The 16,471-nt window shown below is 38.2% G+C and overlaps 1 protein-coding gene across 1 annotated transcript in view; it reads left to right on the forward strand.

Moving 5' to 3' along the window:
- The window catches only part of G3BP1 (G3BP stress granule assembly factor 1), a 44,866-nt gene that overhangs the window by 9,392 nt on the left and 19,003 nt on the right, over positions 1-16,471 (forward strand). Inside the window, exons 2-4 of the mRNA XM_049874160.1 lie at positions 10,376-10,488; positions 14,745-14,826; positions 15,210-15,383. Of these exons, the coding sequence (XP_049730117.1) occupies positions 10,394-10,488; positions 14,745-14,826; positions 15,210-15,383 (351 nt within the window). The 5' untranslated portion in view covers positions 10,376-10,393. The remainder of the gene's footprint in view (positions 1-10,375; positions 10,489-14,744; positions 14,827-15,209; positions 15,384-16,471) is intronic.

A 16,471-nucleotide genomic window follows, 5' to 3' on the forward strand; every position in this document is an offset into this window, starting at 1 on the left:
TATTATGCAAGTAGGATACATGAAACCACCCAGTAGGATTAAGTGACTTTTTGGGAATTGGTTGATTACTATGCAAATTAAGTGACTAAGGCCTGCCAAGGGAATTGGTTAGTTCCTGGTCCTGGTGGGAGGTCTGTGACTTGAAATAGACAAGAAGTAGGCTTACATCAGGATCAACTGCACAGAGGTTTAGGGGAAAGAGTCTGGAGCAGAACGTGTTCATTGGATCCAGAGTCCCTGAGCTGAGAACCTCCTGGACCCGAGAGAGAGAGCTGTAACACTGAAGACAGACTGAGACCGTGAGAAAATGGTGGCGGCAGTATGCGTGGCAGGAACCAGGAGACCAGTGTGGGACAGCTACAGTGGGGTTGCAGACACAGGGAGCAAGAGAAAGCTGAGTACCTTTGGACAGGAGGCTTTTGCTGATGGAGTGGGGTGCCTCTGGGCACTTGTTTGCGGAGCTTGCCCTAACTGGGAGGGCAGAGACAGCGGGAAGGCCTGGCTTGCCAGCAGACATGGCAGAGAAGCTGAGAGCTGTCTTGCTAGGGAGCTGTCTTGATTGAAGAACCGTATCGTGTCTCCTGAGTTGTATCCAGTTATATCCAAGTTGTTCCTGATCCCAAGTTGTAGCCTTTTCCTTCCTTAATAAAGCACATAATCATGATTATGGTCTGTGAGTTCTGTGTGACCATTGCAACAAAAATTATTGAACCCAGCAGAGAAGTAGGGAGTGCCATGGTAGGGAAGGCTGATATCAGAAAAGGTGAAGAAATTGGAGAGGGGAGGTGTTCCTGGCCTCTGCCTCATACGAATCATCTTTGGGCTAGCCATGATTCTCATCCCTTTTCCTGAAGTTAGGCAGCTTCTGATGCTAGTGGCTACTCGTGCTCTCATTGTTTTGCTTTGAGGAATCTTAAAGCCAACACATTGTGATACTGTTAGAAAAATTGTGACAAGTCAAAAGTAAATTGCTTGCCTAAAATTTGAAAACTTCATCAGAAAATATTCTGATATAGTACTTTAAGAAAGCAGAGTAAGTGATTATCTTGGTTTAAAATAAATTTAAAAGTGAAACCAGGGATTTTTTAGGAGGATGCTTAGCTCTTACTTAGATCTTAACCCTTTAAGTTGGGAGAAAGTAACCAGACATAGAAAACTTTCTGCATTATGAAACTATTGTAGCTCGATGGTGCATCTGTTGTGTTAAAATAACTGAGATGTCCACTCTAAGATCTGATCTTACAGTTTGACTGGGCACTTAACGTTCTGTGGGCACACAGGCAAGGCTTCTTATGTAGCATTCATATAGGTGAACCACTGCACTCATGAAGTCACCTAGTAGTCCTCTCTCTATAAAGGTAAAGTTTTTGCATAGGGAGCACTGAGCTCTGGTAAAGGTGATGGAAAAGTATGGAAAATAATGATGATGGGTGCACAGCGTGATGAACATAATGACACTGAATTGTACATGTTGAAATGGAAAATGTTTTGTTATATATAAAGTTTTTAAGTCCCCTGGGCTTCCTTAGTCCAAGCTACCTTGCAGATTTTTAGTCTTGCAGGAAATAAAAATTGTCCATTTTTATTTTGCTAGCAAAATAATTGAGAAATACTCTTCTGGGTGACAGAATAGGGTGGGATGTAGAAATGCTTTCCTTCATTATAATTAATACTTCTGATTGTAATAAAAGCAGCTAACTCCTATTTGGTGCTTACTGTCTACCAGGCACTTAATTCTTACCAAACCAAAAAACCAAACCCAGGGGCATCGAGTCGATTTTAATTCATAGCGACTCTATAGGACAGGGTAGAACTGCCCCATAGAATTTCCAAGGAGCATCTCGCGGATTTGAACTGCCAACCCTTAGGTTAGCAGCCGTAGCACTTAACCACTATGCCACCGGGGTTTCCTTAATTCATACAGCAACCCTGATTTTAATTTTACACATGAAAAAACTGAGGCACACGGAGAAATTAAGCTAGTAGTCCCAGGACACAGCTAGTAAATGGTGTTGGAGAATTTTGCTTGATGGGAATTGGTTTAAAGAAATTTTTGGGTATTCCTTTTGTTACATCTCAAATACTCATTATTTTAAAACCAGGCTCGCAATTTTCAAAGTTCATTTGTTATACTTGTGCCTAAAGATAGCCTTGATAAAACTAGTAACGCTCTGTTTTAGATGGCTCAGTTAGAATATCTTTTGCTCAAGTGTTTCTAAGTGGCCAGTTTTTTCTTCCTTCTTGAGGTGTAGAAGTATTCTTCCCTTTTCCTAACCTAGCACGTAGTAGCTTTTCACGGTTTCTTGAAAAAGTTTTTAAGGGGAAGTAGTATATGGAACACGAGGTCCCTGGATAGTACAAATGGTTGCCACTCGACTACTAACCTAAAGGTTGGTGGTTTGAACCTGCCCAGCGGCACTGTGAAAGATCTGCATCTGTAATGATTACAGCCAAGAAAACTTTATGAAGCAGTTATACTCTAACATATGGCGTCTCCATGAGTTAGAATTGACCTGATGAAGATGGCAGTGGGTTTGGGGTTTTTTTTTTTTTTGGTAATGTGGAAAACCATTTCCATGTGTTATCTTTCCTGCTGCAATTTTGGGATTTTATGATATTCACAAACAAGTGGGAATATTGTAAACTTGGATATAAAATTATTGCAAAGTAAACTTTCTTCAATGAAAATGAGTCACCCCCTCCTTACTCTTCATAGCCTTATTTATTATTCTGTTTACTGTAATATTTCTAGGCTATAATGATTTCAGTGTATCTTATTGTTAGGAATATTATTTTCGAGTTACTTGTAATACCCTACCAAGAAGATGCATCCTTGATCTGAGAGCAGTGTAGGAAGGGAGAGATCTCTGAATTTCAACTATTTGTATTGTTTGTTTGTTGTCTTGACACTTGCTTGAGAAGAGCAGACTTGGGAGAGTAGCTTGTATCTTCTATGAGGTTCTCTAGCCTTCCCATCAGCATGGGGAAGGGAGAGTTGCTATTGACAGTTTAAATAATAAAGCTAGTTTGTTTCCTATTCGTAATTTTGGTCATGCTTCTTATTCTAAGCGATAATTGGCATATGCGATTATATTAGACACAGCTAGAGTCCATAGTTGTAGAAATTTCTAAAACTTCTTTAAAAAGGACACAGTGTTCCATGAGTGTTTGATAAATGAGAAAGTATCTTAGTAAAAAAAAAAAATCAGCATGTTTTCATTCATATGCGTAGTTTATAAAGCATTTGTCATATTTGATCATAACTGGCAAAACACCAGGTTTTCTGAGACAAATGCATTTGAATTTACTTATTTTCATTATTTTAAATTTGATAGAACCGAGAATTCTGATGAATGAGCGTGGGATTATAGAATATTCCCAGGAGGCATGATTCTACCTCACGTATTTCTCATAGCTTGTATTTTATGCTTGGGACAGAAACACAGGTGAGGATTCCAGAGAGATGATTCACCAAACATTTCTTGCTAATTAGGATAGATTCTTAGAACTTAATCTGTTTATATAGATTTAAATCTTTTGGGCTCAAATTTGTCAAAATTTTCTTTCTTTTTCATTGAAAATAGTGATTTTAAAAAATAAGATTATTCACAAAACTTCCAGTGTGTGGTTTTAAATCACTTCAGATACTTTCCTGTACGTTCTGTAGTCATTGGTGTTATAGGATACTTTAATATTCTTAGTTATTTTAATACATTACTTTCATATCTCAATGATTTTCTTTTTAATGTGAAAACCTGTTTAGATTTTTTGCTAGGAATAATTCATATACAGTGAAATATACAGAATGTAAGGGTTCAGTTTGACAATTTTTTTTTAATTTTTATTGTGCTTTAAGTGAAACTTTACAAATCAAGTCAGTCCCCACAAAAACTTATATACACCTTGCTACATACTCCCAATTGCTCTCCCCCTAATGAGACAGCACGCTCCCCCCTTCCACTCTCTCTTTTCCTGTCCATTTCACCAGCTTTTAACCCCCTCTTTTTTTTTTTTACCCTCTCATCTCCGCTCCAGGGAGGAGATGCCAACATAGTCTCAAGTGTCCATCTGATCCAAGAAGCTCACTCCTCACCAGCATCCCTCTCCAACCCATTGTCCAGTCCAATCCCTGTCTGAAGAGTTGACTTTGCAATGGTCCCTGTCCTGGGCCAGCAGAAGGTCTGGGGCCCATGACCACTGGGGTCCTTCTAGTCTCAGACCATTAAGTCTGGTCTTATGAGAATTTGGGGTCTGCATCCCACTGCTCTCCTGCTCCCTCAGGGGTTCTCTGTTGTGTTCCCCGTCAGGGCAGTCATCGGTTGTAGCTGGGCACCATCTAGCTCTTCTGGTCTCAGGCTGATGTAGTCTCTGGTTTATGTGGCCCTTTCTGTCTCTTGGGTTTGTAATTACCTTGTGTCCTTGGTGTTCTTCATTCTCCTTTGATCCAGGTGGGTTGAGACCAATTGATGCATCTTAGATGGCCGCTTGCTAGCGTTTAAGACCCCAGACGCCACTCTCCAAAGTGGGATGCAGAATATTAATAGATTTTATTATGCCGATTGACTTAGATGTCCACTGAAACCATGGTCCCCACACCCCCGCCCCTGCTACGCTGGCCTTCGAAGCATTCAGTTTATTCAGGAAATTTCCTTGCTTTTGGTTTAGTCCAGTCGTGCCAACCTCGCCTGTATTGTGTGTTGTCTTTCCCATCACCTACAGTAGTTCTTATCTACTATCTAATTAGTGAATGCCCCCTCCCACCCTCCCTCCCTCCCCCGTCTCGTAACCATCAAAGAATATTCTCTATTTAAACTATTTGAGTTTCTTATAATAGTGGTCTTATACAATATTTGTCCTTTTGCAGCTGACTAATTTTACTCAGCATAATGCCTTCCAGATTCTTCCATGTTATGATATGTTTCCCAGATTCATCGCTGTTCTTTTTCAATGCGTAGTATTCCATTGTGTGAATATACCATAATTTATCCATTCATCCATTGATGGGCAGGCACCTTGGTTGCTTCAGTCTTTTTAATATTGTAAACAGTGCTGCAGGGAACATGGGTGTGCATATATCTGTTTGTGTAAAAGCTCTTATTTTTCTGGGATATATTCCAAGGAGTGGGAGTTCTGGATCTTATGGTAGTTCTATTTCTAGCTTTTTAAAGAAACACCACATTGATTTCCAAAGTGGTTGTACCATTTTACATTCCCACCAGCAGTGTATAAGTGTTCCAGTCTCTCCACAGCCTCTCCAACATTTATTGTTTTGTGTCTTTTGAATTAATGCCAGCATCGTTGGAGCGAGATGAAATCTCATTGTAGTTTTGATTTGCATTTCTCTAATGGCTAATGGTTGAGAGCATTTCCTCATGTATCTGTTAGCTACCTGAATGCCTTCTTTAGTGAAGTGTCTGTTCATATCTTTTGCCCATTTTTTAATTGGGTTATTTGTCTTTTTCGTAGTTGAGTTTTTGTAGTGTCATATAGATTTTAGAGATCAGGGGCTGTTTGGAAATGTCATAGCTAAAAACTTTTTCCCGGTCGGTAGGTAATTTTTTTACTCTTTTGATGCAGTCTTTGGATGAGAGTTTGACAATTTTTAAGTTGTATATAATAACAATAATGAAAAAACCAAAATTATATATAGTATTCTTTTAATTGTCACCCAAATGTATACATTTCTGTTACCTCAGCTAGTTCCCTGGTGCTCTTTTCCAGTTAGTTCCCCATCAGGCAACCACTTTTCTGATTCCTATTACCTTAGGTTGATTTTCTCTGTGAACTTTTCTTCATTGTTAAAGAAACAGTGTGTCTGCTATTTTAACCTAAATTTTGGAAAACCTGACAATTCAATTTTGATAAAGTTAGATCATCAGAAATCCATTTTGCTTAGCTTTTTTGTGTATAAAATTTTAATATTTGAATGAGTGTTAAATGAAACAAAACATTCTATGCATATTATGTGTGAGATGCTTGAGTTTTGGGGCTATAAAGTCAACTAAGATAGGGTGGTTACTCTTATGACACTTAACATTTAGAAAGAAGCTTGCATGGTTTTATCTGAAGAGGACTAATGTAAAATTCTTGAAGCCTTTGGATATGTTACTTTAGGACTTGGTCCTGTTTTTTGCAGTGAAGTAATATGGTTTCTTTTCACTAAAATGCAGTATACTTTTCGTCACATGAAATATTTTTTTATATTAAAAAATACTGTTACCATTTTCCTTGCTTTTTGGTAGATCAGCATTTATTACAGAATAGCTTAATGGAGGGACTTTAGGAGCCCGTTCTGCTGCTTAAATGGAGCTGTACAAGTGGTCCAGACTTATGACGTATGTGTGTTAAGACTAACTACACTTACGACCTGTATTTTACTGTTTTTTTGGTACATCTTATTGTTAGTAATCGTAATTTGCTGATGTTATCATTCTCAGATGTTTATTTGCAGACATTTGATGTTATTATTAATAAAGATACTGATAATAAAAGGCCATAAAAAAAAAAAAGTTTCTGACTAACGTCAGAACTGACTTAGGACGGAGTCGGCAGGACGGAATTCCGTTATAAGTTGGGGTGTATCTGTATAGTGCTTAGAGTGTAAATGGGAGATTGTAAGGGCATTTGTGAGTCCCTTGGTAGCACAAACCATTAAGCACTCGACTACTAGTCAAAAGGTTTGTGGTTGGACTTACCCAGAGGCACGTCGGGAGACAGGCCTGTTGATCTGCTTTCGAAAGGTTGCAGCCTTGAAAACCCTATGAAGTAGTTCTCTGCACACATGGGGTCATTATTAGTTGAATCATGAGTTGGAATTGAAGGCAACTAACAAGTGTATTTGAAACAACCCTGATGACTGGCATTAAAACTTGTAACTTTAGTCCCAGAGTGTGGGCTAATAACTACCACGTGTTTCTGAAGTTGAACAATTTCAACCCAAAATAAAGTAGCATATGTTTAGAAAATTGGAACATGCTAATGAAGTCTCTACTTTGCAAAATAATTCAGTAAATGTAAGCTATTAAACTGTTAAACTAATGAAAAAAATTAATTTTTGGAAACTTGGCGAATGATACTGATTTTTTGACAAGCCTACCAGTTATAGTGGTTTGCAAAGAAAAACCCACAGAGGAGGTAGAGGTCAATATAGCATGTAAATATGTTTAAAGTTAACACTCTGACTTTATGAAAATGATCTGAAATAAAATATTGATGATAATGATGTGACCGAATCAGTAATGTGCTAATTTTTTTTTTCAGCCTTGATGGCCGCTGATTTTGTTTGGTTTAGGTAGTCTCCAAGAGGGGAAAAGAGATGTTGAGATCACATATAGATTTATTTATTTACCTTTGGTATATAGCCTAGATAATTTTTATCTTTATGCGTAGGAAGATTGGATGTGAGTAGTAGTATTCTATCTTATTTAGAAGTTTATTTTAGAACAGAGCTGTTTGGCAATATTAAAAGATAACAGGTTAATGTTACTAGTCTGATATTGATGAAATTTGTAATAATGATTGGGGAATAAGAGTATATAGTACTAAAGAGAAGGGAGTACAACTAATGTGAAAAGACAGGAATTTACTTAGTGTGTACTGTTTTCATTTTCTTTCTCCTATCATGAAGATTTCCCTTTAAATTGCTTTTATGTTGTACATATATGGTATGTTTTAGATAAGGCAGGGAAGTAAAACTTTCCAGGGCTTTGAACTTGTTCGGTCATGGCTGATAAAGCAAAACCAGAACAGACACAAATTTTTACAATTTTAGTAATCCAAAATGATGACCAAAACAGGAAAAATTACAGTTTGTAGCTCTGGAGTGGGAGACTCAGAAGAGGCATAGTGAGACCTTTCAAGAGCCTGATGCATGAGATTGGATTATTGGCAGGATTGTGGAGAGAAGCACATTTAAAGCGGAGCGGTTAGGTGCCATCTTGAGTGGGGCGCTGCTGTTTCCAGCTCTGCTCAAAATCCAGTTGGCAAGAGATTTGGTAGCTATGCAACGTGTACACTGCTTTTGTTTTCTAAGAGGGAGATTAGGTTTCCAGCTGGGCTTTAACCTGTAGTTTTTCCTGTTGCGGTTATCGTTCTGGCCCACCCAAATTTAAAAAATTCGCGTTTGTCCAGTGTCGCGTCCTCAGCCGTGACTATCTGGGAAGAACCAGTTTCAAGCCTTGGAACTTTCTGTTTAGCGTTTTTACATACAAGAAAACGTAAGTGTAACCTTTGTTGTTAGGTGCCATCGAGTCGATTTTTTACTCAAAGCTACCTCATGTGACAGTAGAACGTCCCCGTAGGGTGTTCTTGGCTCTTATCTTTACGGAAGCAGATCACCAGGTCTTTCTGCCTCGGAGCTGCTAGGTGGGTTCAAACCGAAGCACCAAGGGCTCCTTAAGAGCAAGCCAAAGGAATGAAAATGATAAATTTTAGCTTTACTTGTTTCTGGGGAATTGGGAGACCTCTATGCCAGTTCTAGAATTAGTCATGAGGTGTAGAAATGTCGCTTAATCATATTGGGTTTTTTCTTTCATTTTGGATTGAATCAGATGTTGGATTGCAAATAGACTAGCTAAGCCCTTTAAGAAAGACACTTTACATGGGAACTAAAAGAAACTGGTTTAAGTGAGGTGTAATGGGAGATCTCAAAACTTGGAAATCATGGCCAGATGCCTGCCAGGCTCTAATACCCAGCTGTTACCTTTAAGTTCTGAAGAATCTAGGATTGGTTAATAACACCTAAAATCTACCCTCCCCTTTTTGACCAAGAGCCAGGGGAACAATGGAGGGTCGCCTCAGATCATTTCTATTTGAGTACATCTGATTAAGACTCAGGATCTAAATTCTTGTTGCTGATAACCTGGTAGTCATGCCTGCAGGCGAACTACTCTTAGTATGACTGGGAAGCTGATCCTTATTGATCAAGTGGCTATAATTTGGGGAAAGTGAAGAGAACAGGCCTTTGAATTTAGGCAAAGCATGTGGTAAAGGGGGCAGATATAAACAGGAGGTTTATTCGAGAATAATGCAGGAATGCACTCGAAAAAAGAAACCCATTGCTGTTGAGTTGATTTCGACTTAAACAACCCTATAGGACAGAATAGAACTGCCCCACTGGGTTTCTTTCCAAGGAGTGGCTGGTGGATTTGAACTGCCAGCCTTTTGTTAGAGGCTGAGTTCTTAACCACTGCACCACCAGGGCTCCAGAAATGCACCAGTTGAGCAGTATAAACATGTCTACTCAAACTGCCTCTTCAGAAATTGACCAGACAAACTCTTTTATTCTGTAATTAGAACTGTACATAATTCCTTTGTTTGCCTTTATGGTTAAAATCAGGGTGATTTTTTTCTCTCCTTTCAAATGAAAAGTTGGATTATCTCATGTCAAATATTTTTTTCTGAAAGGTTTTTTTGACAGTGGCTGACTAATTAAGGACTTAACTGTGTGCCAGGTACCTTTCTTGGCACTCAAAGATATTAACTTAATAAAACCTCATGATAATTTTGAGGTGGTAGGAATTATTTAGGAGTCCTGGTGGTGTAGTGGTTAACTGCTTGGCTGTTAACTGAAAGGTTGGCAGTTACCAATCCACAGGAGAAAGATGTGGCAGCCTGCTTCTGTAAAGGTTACAAACTTGGAAACCCTAGGGGGCAGTTCCACCCTGTGTCATAGGGTCACTATGATTTGGAATCGACTCACTGACAACAGTTTGGTTTTGGTTTTTTTTTGGAAATTGTTGAGTAGAAGCATCTTGTTTGTTAACTTTCCCCTTTTTATTTTTAGATAATTTTGGTCCCATTATAAGATGAACTAGACATTTAAAATTTTTATTTTCCTGGCTTCTTTTTAAAGATATTAAAAATTTCTCTTAGTTTGACTAACAATATAATAGAGTGTTTATGTCAAAGCTATATTTATTGTTTAGGTTTTAATACTTGTGTACTTAATAATTGCCATAAATAATAACAGTTGTAATCCTTAAAACTGTAACACTTTTAACTTAGTTTAATAATTTACAAAAAGTTTTAGTGGGATGCATGTTGGAAGTACACTCCTTTGAGGTTCTTATATCCTGTTTAAGAAAGTAGAATATTGGGGGTAATGATGAATTCTTGGTGGCTTTTTTTTAACCACCACCTCTCATGTAGTCATGTGATTGCAATACATTTGAATGCATAGAAATCTCACCTGGTCTTTGTGGGTTTAGTTTGTTCTTATTACGTTTATTCCTTTTAAAAACTAACAGTTGCTGAAGTGGCCTTATCTTTGAGTTGGTTTTGGCTAAAGGATTCAGTCATCTTCCCCACCACTTTCTCCCCTTGCGTTTGATTTTTCAGGTTGGACGTGTTTGACCATTTTTTCCCCTCCTCCCAGGTTGAATTGACCAAAGCAATGGTTATGGAGAAGCCTAGTCCCCTGCTGGTCGGGCGGGAATTTGTGAGACAGTATTACACACTGCTGAACCAGGCCCCAGACATGCTGCACAGGTAATGCTGTGTCGTCGTCTCATGCTGTTTCATAAATGGGTACTTAGCTTGGAGATCCTCCCATCTTCATTCTATGCCTTGTAGGGCTGTTGTATAATAGACTTGGCATATAAGTACCAATAAATGATGGCTGTTACCATTATATAATAATTAAAAAAAAAATACAACTAAAAATTTAGACTAAGTGACCTAAACTTACATATTACCAGAAAAAGCATCTGAAAATCTAAATGTATAATATGTGTACTTTTATTTCTATTTTTTGTTTTTAGTGAATCATGCATTATTTAGTAAGAATGTATTGAAAAAGATTCAAGACTGATCCCTGTAATAACATACTTTTATGTCTGTGTGCTTTAAAAAAATTGGAATGTCTTTTAATAGAAATGATGTATGCTTACTTAAATTAAAACACAGATGTATAAAGCAAATTATAGAAGTCTCATACTACCCTAAACAATTTTCTGTGTATATACAAACATGTTGTTAACATACTGTCTTTTAGTTTTTTACCTGTTAATCTGAAGTCATCTTTCAAGGGTATGAATTGTAGTGGCCACAAAGGTTTTTTTTTTTTTTTTAACTTTTTTAATTGTGCTTTAGGTGAAAAGTTGCAGAGCAAATTAGTTTCCCATTCAATAGTTTTATACATAAAGTGTTCCGTGACACTTGTTGCATTCCCCACAATATGTCAGTATTCTCCCCATTTCTGCCCTGGGTTCTCTGTTTGCTTTCTTTTGAATTTCCTACCCTTTCCTGCCTTCTTAACTTTGTGTTTGGGCAGATGATGTCCTTTTGATCTCAAACAATTGATTGTTCTAAGGAGCAGGATCCTCTCAGGTGTTACTGTTTATTTTATGGGCCTGTCTGTTGTTTGGCTGGAAAGTGGTATCTGGGAATGGCTTCAGTTCCAGGTCAGAAGGGTGTTTTAGGGCCATAGTCCTGGGAGTTCCTTCAGTCTCTGTCAGATCAGTAAGTCTGGTCTTTTTTGTGAATTTGATTTTTTTTGTTCTATGTTTTACTTCCACTCTGTCCAGGACCCTCTGTAGTGAGCCCAGTCAGAGCAGTCAGTAGTGGTAGCCGGGCACCATCTAGTTCTTCTGATCTTGGGGTCATATAAGCTGTGGTTCATGTGGTCTGTTAGTCCTTTGGACTAATTGCTCCCTTAGGTCTTTGGTTTTCTTCTCCTTTGCTCCCGACTATAAGAGGCCAATAGATATTTTTTATTGTATTTGTGTATATATATATTTTTAAATTGCACTTTAAGTGAAAGTTTACAGCTCAAGTTAGTTTCTCATAAAAAAATTTATACACACATTGTTATGTGACCCTAGGTGCTTTCTCTGTAACGTGACAGCACACACCTCTTTCCACCCTAGATTTCCCGTGTCCATTCAGCCAGCTCCTGTCCCTTTCTGCCTACTCATCTTGCCTCCGAACAGGAACTGCCCGCTTAGTCACATGTATCTACTTGAGCTAAGAAGCACATTCTTCACCAGTATCATTTTATGTCTTATAGTCCACTCTAATCTTTGTCTGAAGGAAGGGTTGACTTCGGGAATGGTTTTAGTTCTGAGACGTGAAGACGTGGCCCCCGATGTCTTCTGGGGTTTCTTCAGTCTCAGTCAGACCATTAAGTCTGGTCTTTTTACTGGAATTTGAATTCTGTACCCCACTTTTTTCCTGCCCCATCAGAAACTCTCTGTCGTGTTCCCTGTGAGGGTGGTCATTGATGGTAGCCAGGCACTATCTAGTTCTTCTGGTTTCAGGCTGATGGAGAATCTGGTTTATGTGGCCCTTTACATCTCTTGGGCTAATGTTTTTCTTGAGTCTTTGGTGTTCTTCATTCTCCTTTATTTCAGGTGGGTTGGGACCAGTTAATGCATCTTAAACGGCTGCTCACTAGCTTTTAACACCCCAGATGTCAGTGAGATGCGAAACATTTTCTTAATAAACTTTGTTTTGCCAGTTGACCCAGATGTCCCCTGAAACCATGATCTCGAGACCCCCACCCCTGCTACTTTGTCCCTTGAAGTGTTTGGTTGTGTTCAGGAAATGTCTTAGCTTTTGGTTTAGTCCAGTGGTGCTGACTCCCCTGTGTTGTGTGTTGTCCTTCCCTTCACCTACCAATAGATGTATTTTAGGTGGCCGCTCACAAGCTTTTCAGATCCCAAAAGGTTTTTATTGTATAGCGGTATAAAGCAGTCCCCTAATGATGGATATGTAGATTGCTTCCATTATTTTCCCTACTAATGCTGCATTGTACAAAACTCTGTATGTCTTTTTATGCAGACTTGTTAGAATAATTTGATGGAAGTTGTAAAGTAATTATCAGGCCAAAACTTTTTTTCCTTTATACTTTGGCCAGCTTGCATATTGGATATCACATGATTATTAGGTGCAAAAAATATATGTATTTCATTTTGAGTGTAAGATCTGGCCTTTTTCTGAAAATGGGAAACTATTTCTCATGTTTGTTTAAGGCTTTGCTGTTTACAGAATGCTTTTACGTCTGTTCCCTCTTTTGATCCTTACCAAAAGCCTTTTGTAGTAGGCCATTACAGGTGAGTTAACTTCATTTTACAGATAAAGATGCCCAGAAGGGTTGAAAATTTTCTGGTATTCACATGACTATTAAGTGGTAGAACACATGTACAAACTTTTTTTCTTTTCTCTCTTTCTCTTTTGTTAAAGTTTTTTCTCTGCCTTTAGAAGTTAGATGAATGTGACAAAGGAGCAGGAGTTCAAAGAAACTACCTGATGCATTAATATATTTGTTGTCAATATTGTTATTTATTGATTCTAAGACATCTCCTTCCCCCACACACATTTTATTATTTTTCTTATCGAGATTTAGGTATAATGAAAAGTGGTGTAGCCAGCAGTGAACCGAATCTCTGGTTGACATAAAGCTTTTTTTTTTTTTTTAATTTTTTATTGTGCTTTAAGTAAAAGTTTACAAATCAAGTCAGTTTCTCACACAAAAACTTATATACACCTTACTGCATACTCCCAATTGCTCTCCCCCTAATGAGACAACCCGCTCCCTCCCTCCACTCTCTTTTTGTGTCCATTTCACCAGCTTCTAACCCCCTCCACCTCTCATCTCCCCTCCAGGCAGGAGATGCCAACATAGTCTCAAGTGTCCACCTGATCCAAGAAGCTCACTCCTCACCAGCATCCCTCTCCAACCCATTGTCCAGTCCAATCCATGTCTGAAGAGTTGGCTTCAGGAATGGTTCCTGTCCTGGGCCAACAGGTCTGGGGGCCATGACCACCAGGGTCCTTCTAGTCTCAGTCAGACCATTAAGTCTGGTCTTATGAGAATTTGGGGTCTGCATCCCACTGCTCTCCTGCTCCCTTAGGGGTTCTCTGTTGTGTTCCCCGTCAGGGCAGTCATTGGTTGTGCTGACATAAAGCTTTTTAATAGTATTTAAAGCAGTAATGCAGACTTAGGGTTCTTGTGGGCCCCTTTTCTTGCGGAACTGAGGTCACGACACAGAATATGTTTTGTCTCATTTATGACAAAAAGATTTATCTGGAGGACAGGTACCAAGAAATCCTAATAGTGGTTATTCCTGGGTTGGTGCGTTTTGTGTGTTTGTGTGTATGTGTGTTGCATTCCTAATGGACTATTGTTTTAATGAAAACAAGGGAATTGAGAATGTAGGTGAATTAAGCTATAAAACCAAAAAACCCATTGCTGTCAACTTACAGGGTCACGGGTCGCTATGAGTCAGAATCGATGGGAAATTGAAATCTGAAGTTCTTAACAATATCAGCAGAAATTGTTGAAAACTTCTGAAAACACCTCCATGAGCTACTGGGTTTTTAGTGAGAGCTGTTCACATGCATTCTCAAGATATAAAAGAATTTTAAGTCTGTGGAGAATAGAGATGTCCCCAGTTTAATTGCCTGTTTTCTTCCTAAGGGAAAATAGGAACTTCTGTTTTATCTTAAGTGGCCTTCCTTATATGAACTACAAGATCTTTCCAGCACGATCATCTACCCTGAAACCCTGAAACTTGTGACTTGTAAATTAGTGTTCTGCCTCATTGACCAAATTCATTCCCATTTTGCAAATGTTGACTGAGTGCCACATAGGGGATGGAATAGATGATTGCATACAAAGATGAACAAGAAAACACATTCCTGTCTTGTGAGTCTGGTCAGTGAGGCAGATAGGTACCAAAATGAAAAATACTCGGTCTTAGGGTACTTGGAGATGACAAGTAAATTATCTTCCTGTTGTACAGATTTTATGGAAAAAACTCTTCTTATGTCCATGGAGGTTTGGATTCAAATGGAAAACCAGCAGATGCGGTCTATGGACAAAAAGTAAGCATACCAAGCTTTACGAAGGGCATTAAGCAACTGGAAAATAACCCATAAAATTAAGGCGGATACATGCTTGATAGACTATGATATTTGCTGAGAAGCTTATGTTGTATCACAGTTGTTCATTTTGCATGATATATTCTGAAGTTTTTGTATGTTAGGTACATTAGGAGGTGATTGGTTTTAGTGTGGGGATTTTCCTAAACATTAAGTGTTAATTCGGTGGAATTATTTTAAAGGACTCAAGTGTGGTCACTGAGTGTAGGGTATACTAAGACAAAATCAGATCTGTGTATTTATAATTCAAACATGCAGATTTGTGTGTTAGATATTTTGATTGAAGGTGATATAAATTTTAAGGTATTCTTTCCTTTATTTCTTAGGAAATTCATAGGAAGGTGATGTCACAAAACTTTACCAACTGCCACACTAAGATTCGCCATGTTGACGCTCATGCTACTCTAAATGATGGTGTAGTAGTCCAGGTGATGGGGCTGCTCTCTAATAACAACCAGGCTTTGAGGAGATTCATGCAGACGTTTGTCCTTGCTCCTGAGGTATGTGTGCTAGTGATAGTTGGTGTTATATGGTAATCAAATGTATGAAAAAAGAAACAGTAAAAGGTCGTGCTGCCTTCTGAAAAACTTTTTATTTTGACATTTCAAACTTACAGAAAAGTTACCAGCGTAGTACACATACCCCTTACCTAGAACCACTTTCTCTCTTTACCTCTTTTTTCTCCTAAATCATTTGAAAAGAAGTTGGAGACATTGTACTCAGACATTTTCTTCCATAACCATAGTATAGTTATTAAATTCAGGAAGTGTTAATGCAATATAACTAATTAATGTAAAGTCTATATTTAAATTTTGGTAATTGTCCCCAAATTGCCCTTCGTAGTGATTTTTTTTCCCTTCCTGATCCAAGATTAGGTGTCATGTCTATTTAGCCTCCTTTAATCTGTAGTCATTCCTCAGTCTTTATTTTCATGACATTTATTTATTTATTTTTTGAGTTTGAGAAAGTAGGCTTTTCTCTGTTATGCTTTGTTTTCATTTTTTCCTGATTTCTAGTACTTCACCTTTCCAAAGTGTTATTGCCTGGCTTTTTTTTTTTTTCCTATTTTGTTGTGGTGAAATATAACGAAACATTTGTCATTTTGACCATTTTTAAGGGTACAGTTCAGTGGCATTAATTATATTCAGCATGTTGTGCAGCCGTTACCACTGTTCATTTCTAAATGTTTCTTATCCCCCAAAACAAAAACTCAGTACCCCTTACGTAATACTTCCCTATTTTTCCCTCCTAGCCCCTGGTAACTACTAATAAACTTTTATCTATGCATTTGCTTATTCTAGATATTTCATTTAAGTAGGGTCATGCAATATTTATCCTTTTATGTCTTTCACTCAGGATGTTTTCAGAGTTCATTCATGGGATAGCATGTATCAGAACCTTGCTTTACTGGCTGAACAATATTCTGTTGTATGTTTATGTCACATTTTCTTTATCCATTTGTCTGCTGATGGATGCTTGGATCGTTTCCAGCTTTTGGCTGTTGTGCATAATGATGCTGTGAACGTTGGTGAACAAGTATCTGTTTGAGTCCCTGCTACTTTGGAGTATATACCTAGCAGTGGAATTG

This window comes from Elephas maximus, chromosome 2 (genome assembly GCF_024166365.1).
Source record: "Elephas maximus indicus isolate mEleMax1 chromosome 2, mEleMax1 primary haplotype, whole genome shotgun sequence".
Taxonomy (NCBI): Eukaryota; Metazoa; Chordata; class Mammalia; order Proboscidea; family Elephantidae; genus Elephas; species Elephas maximus.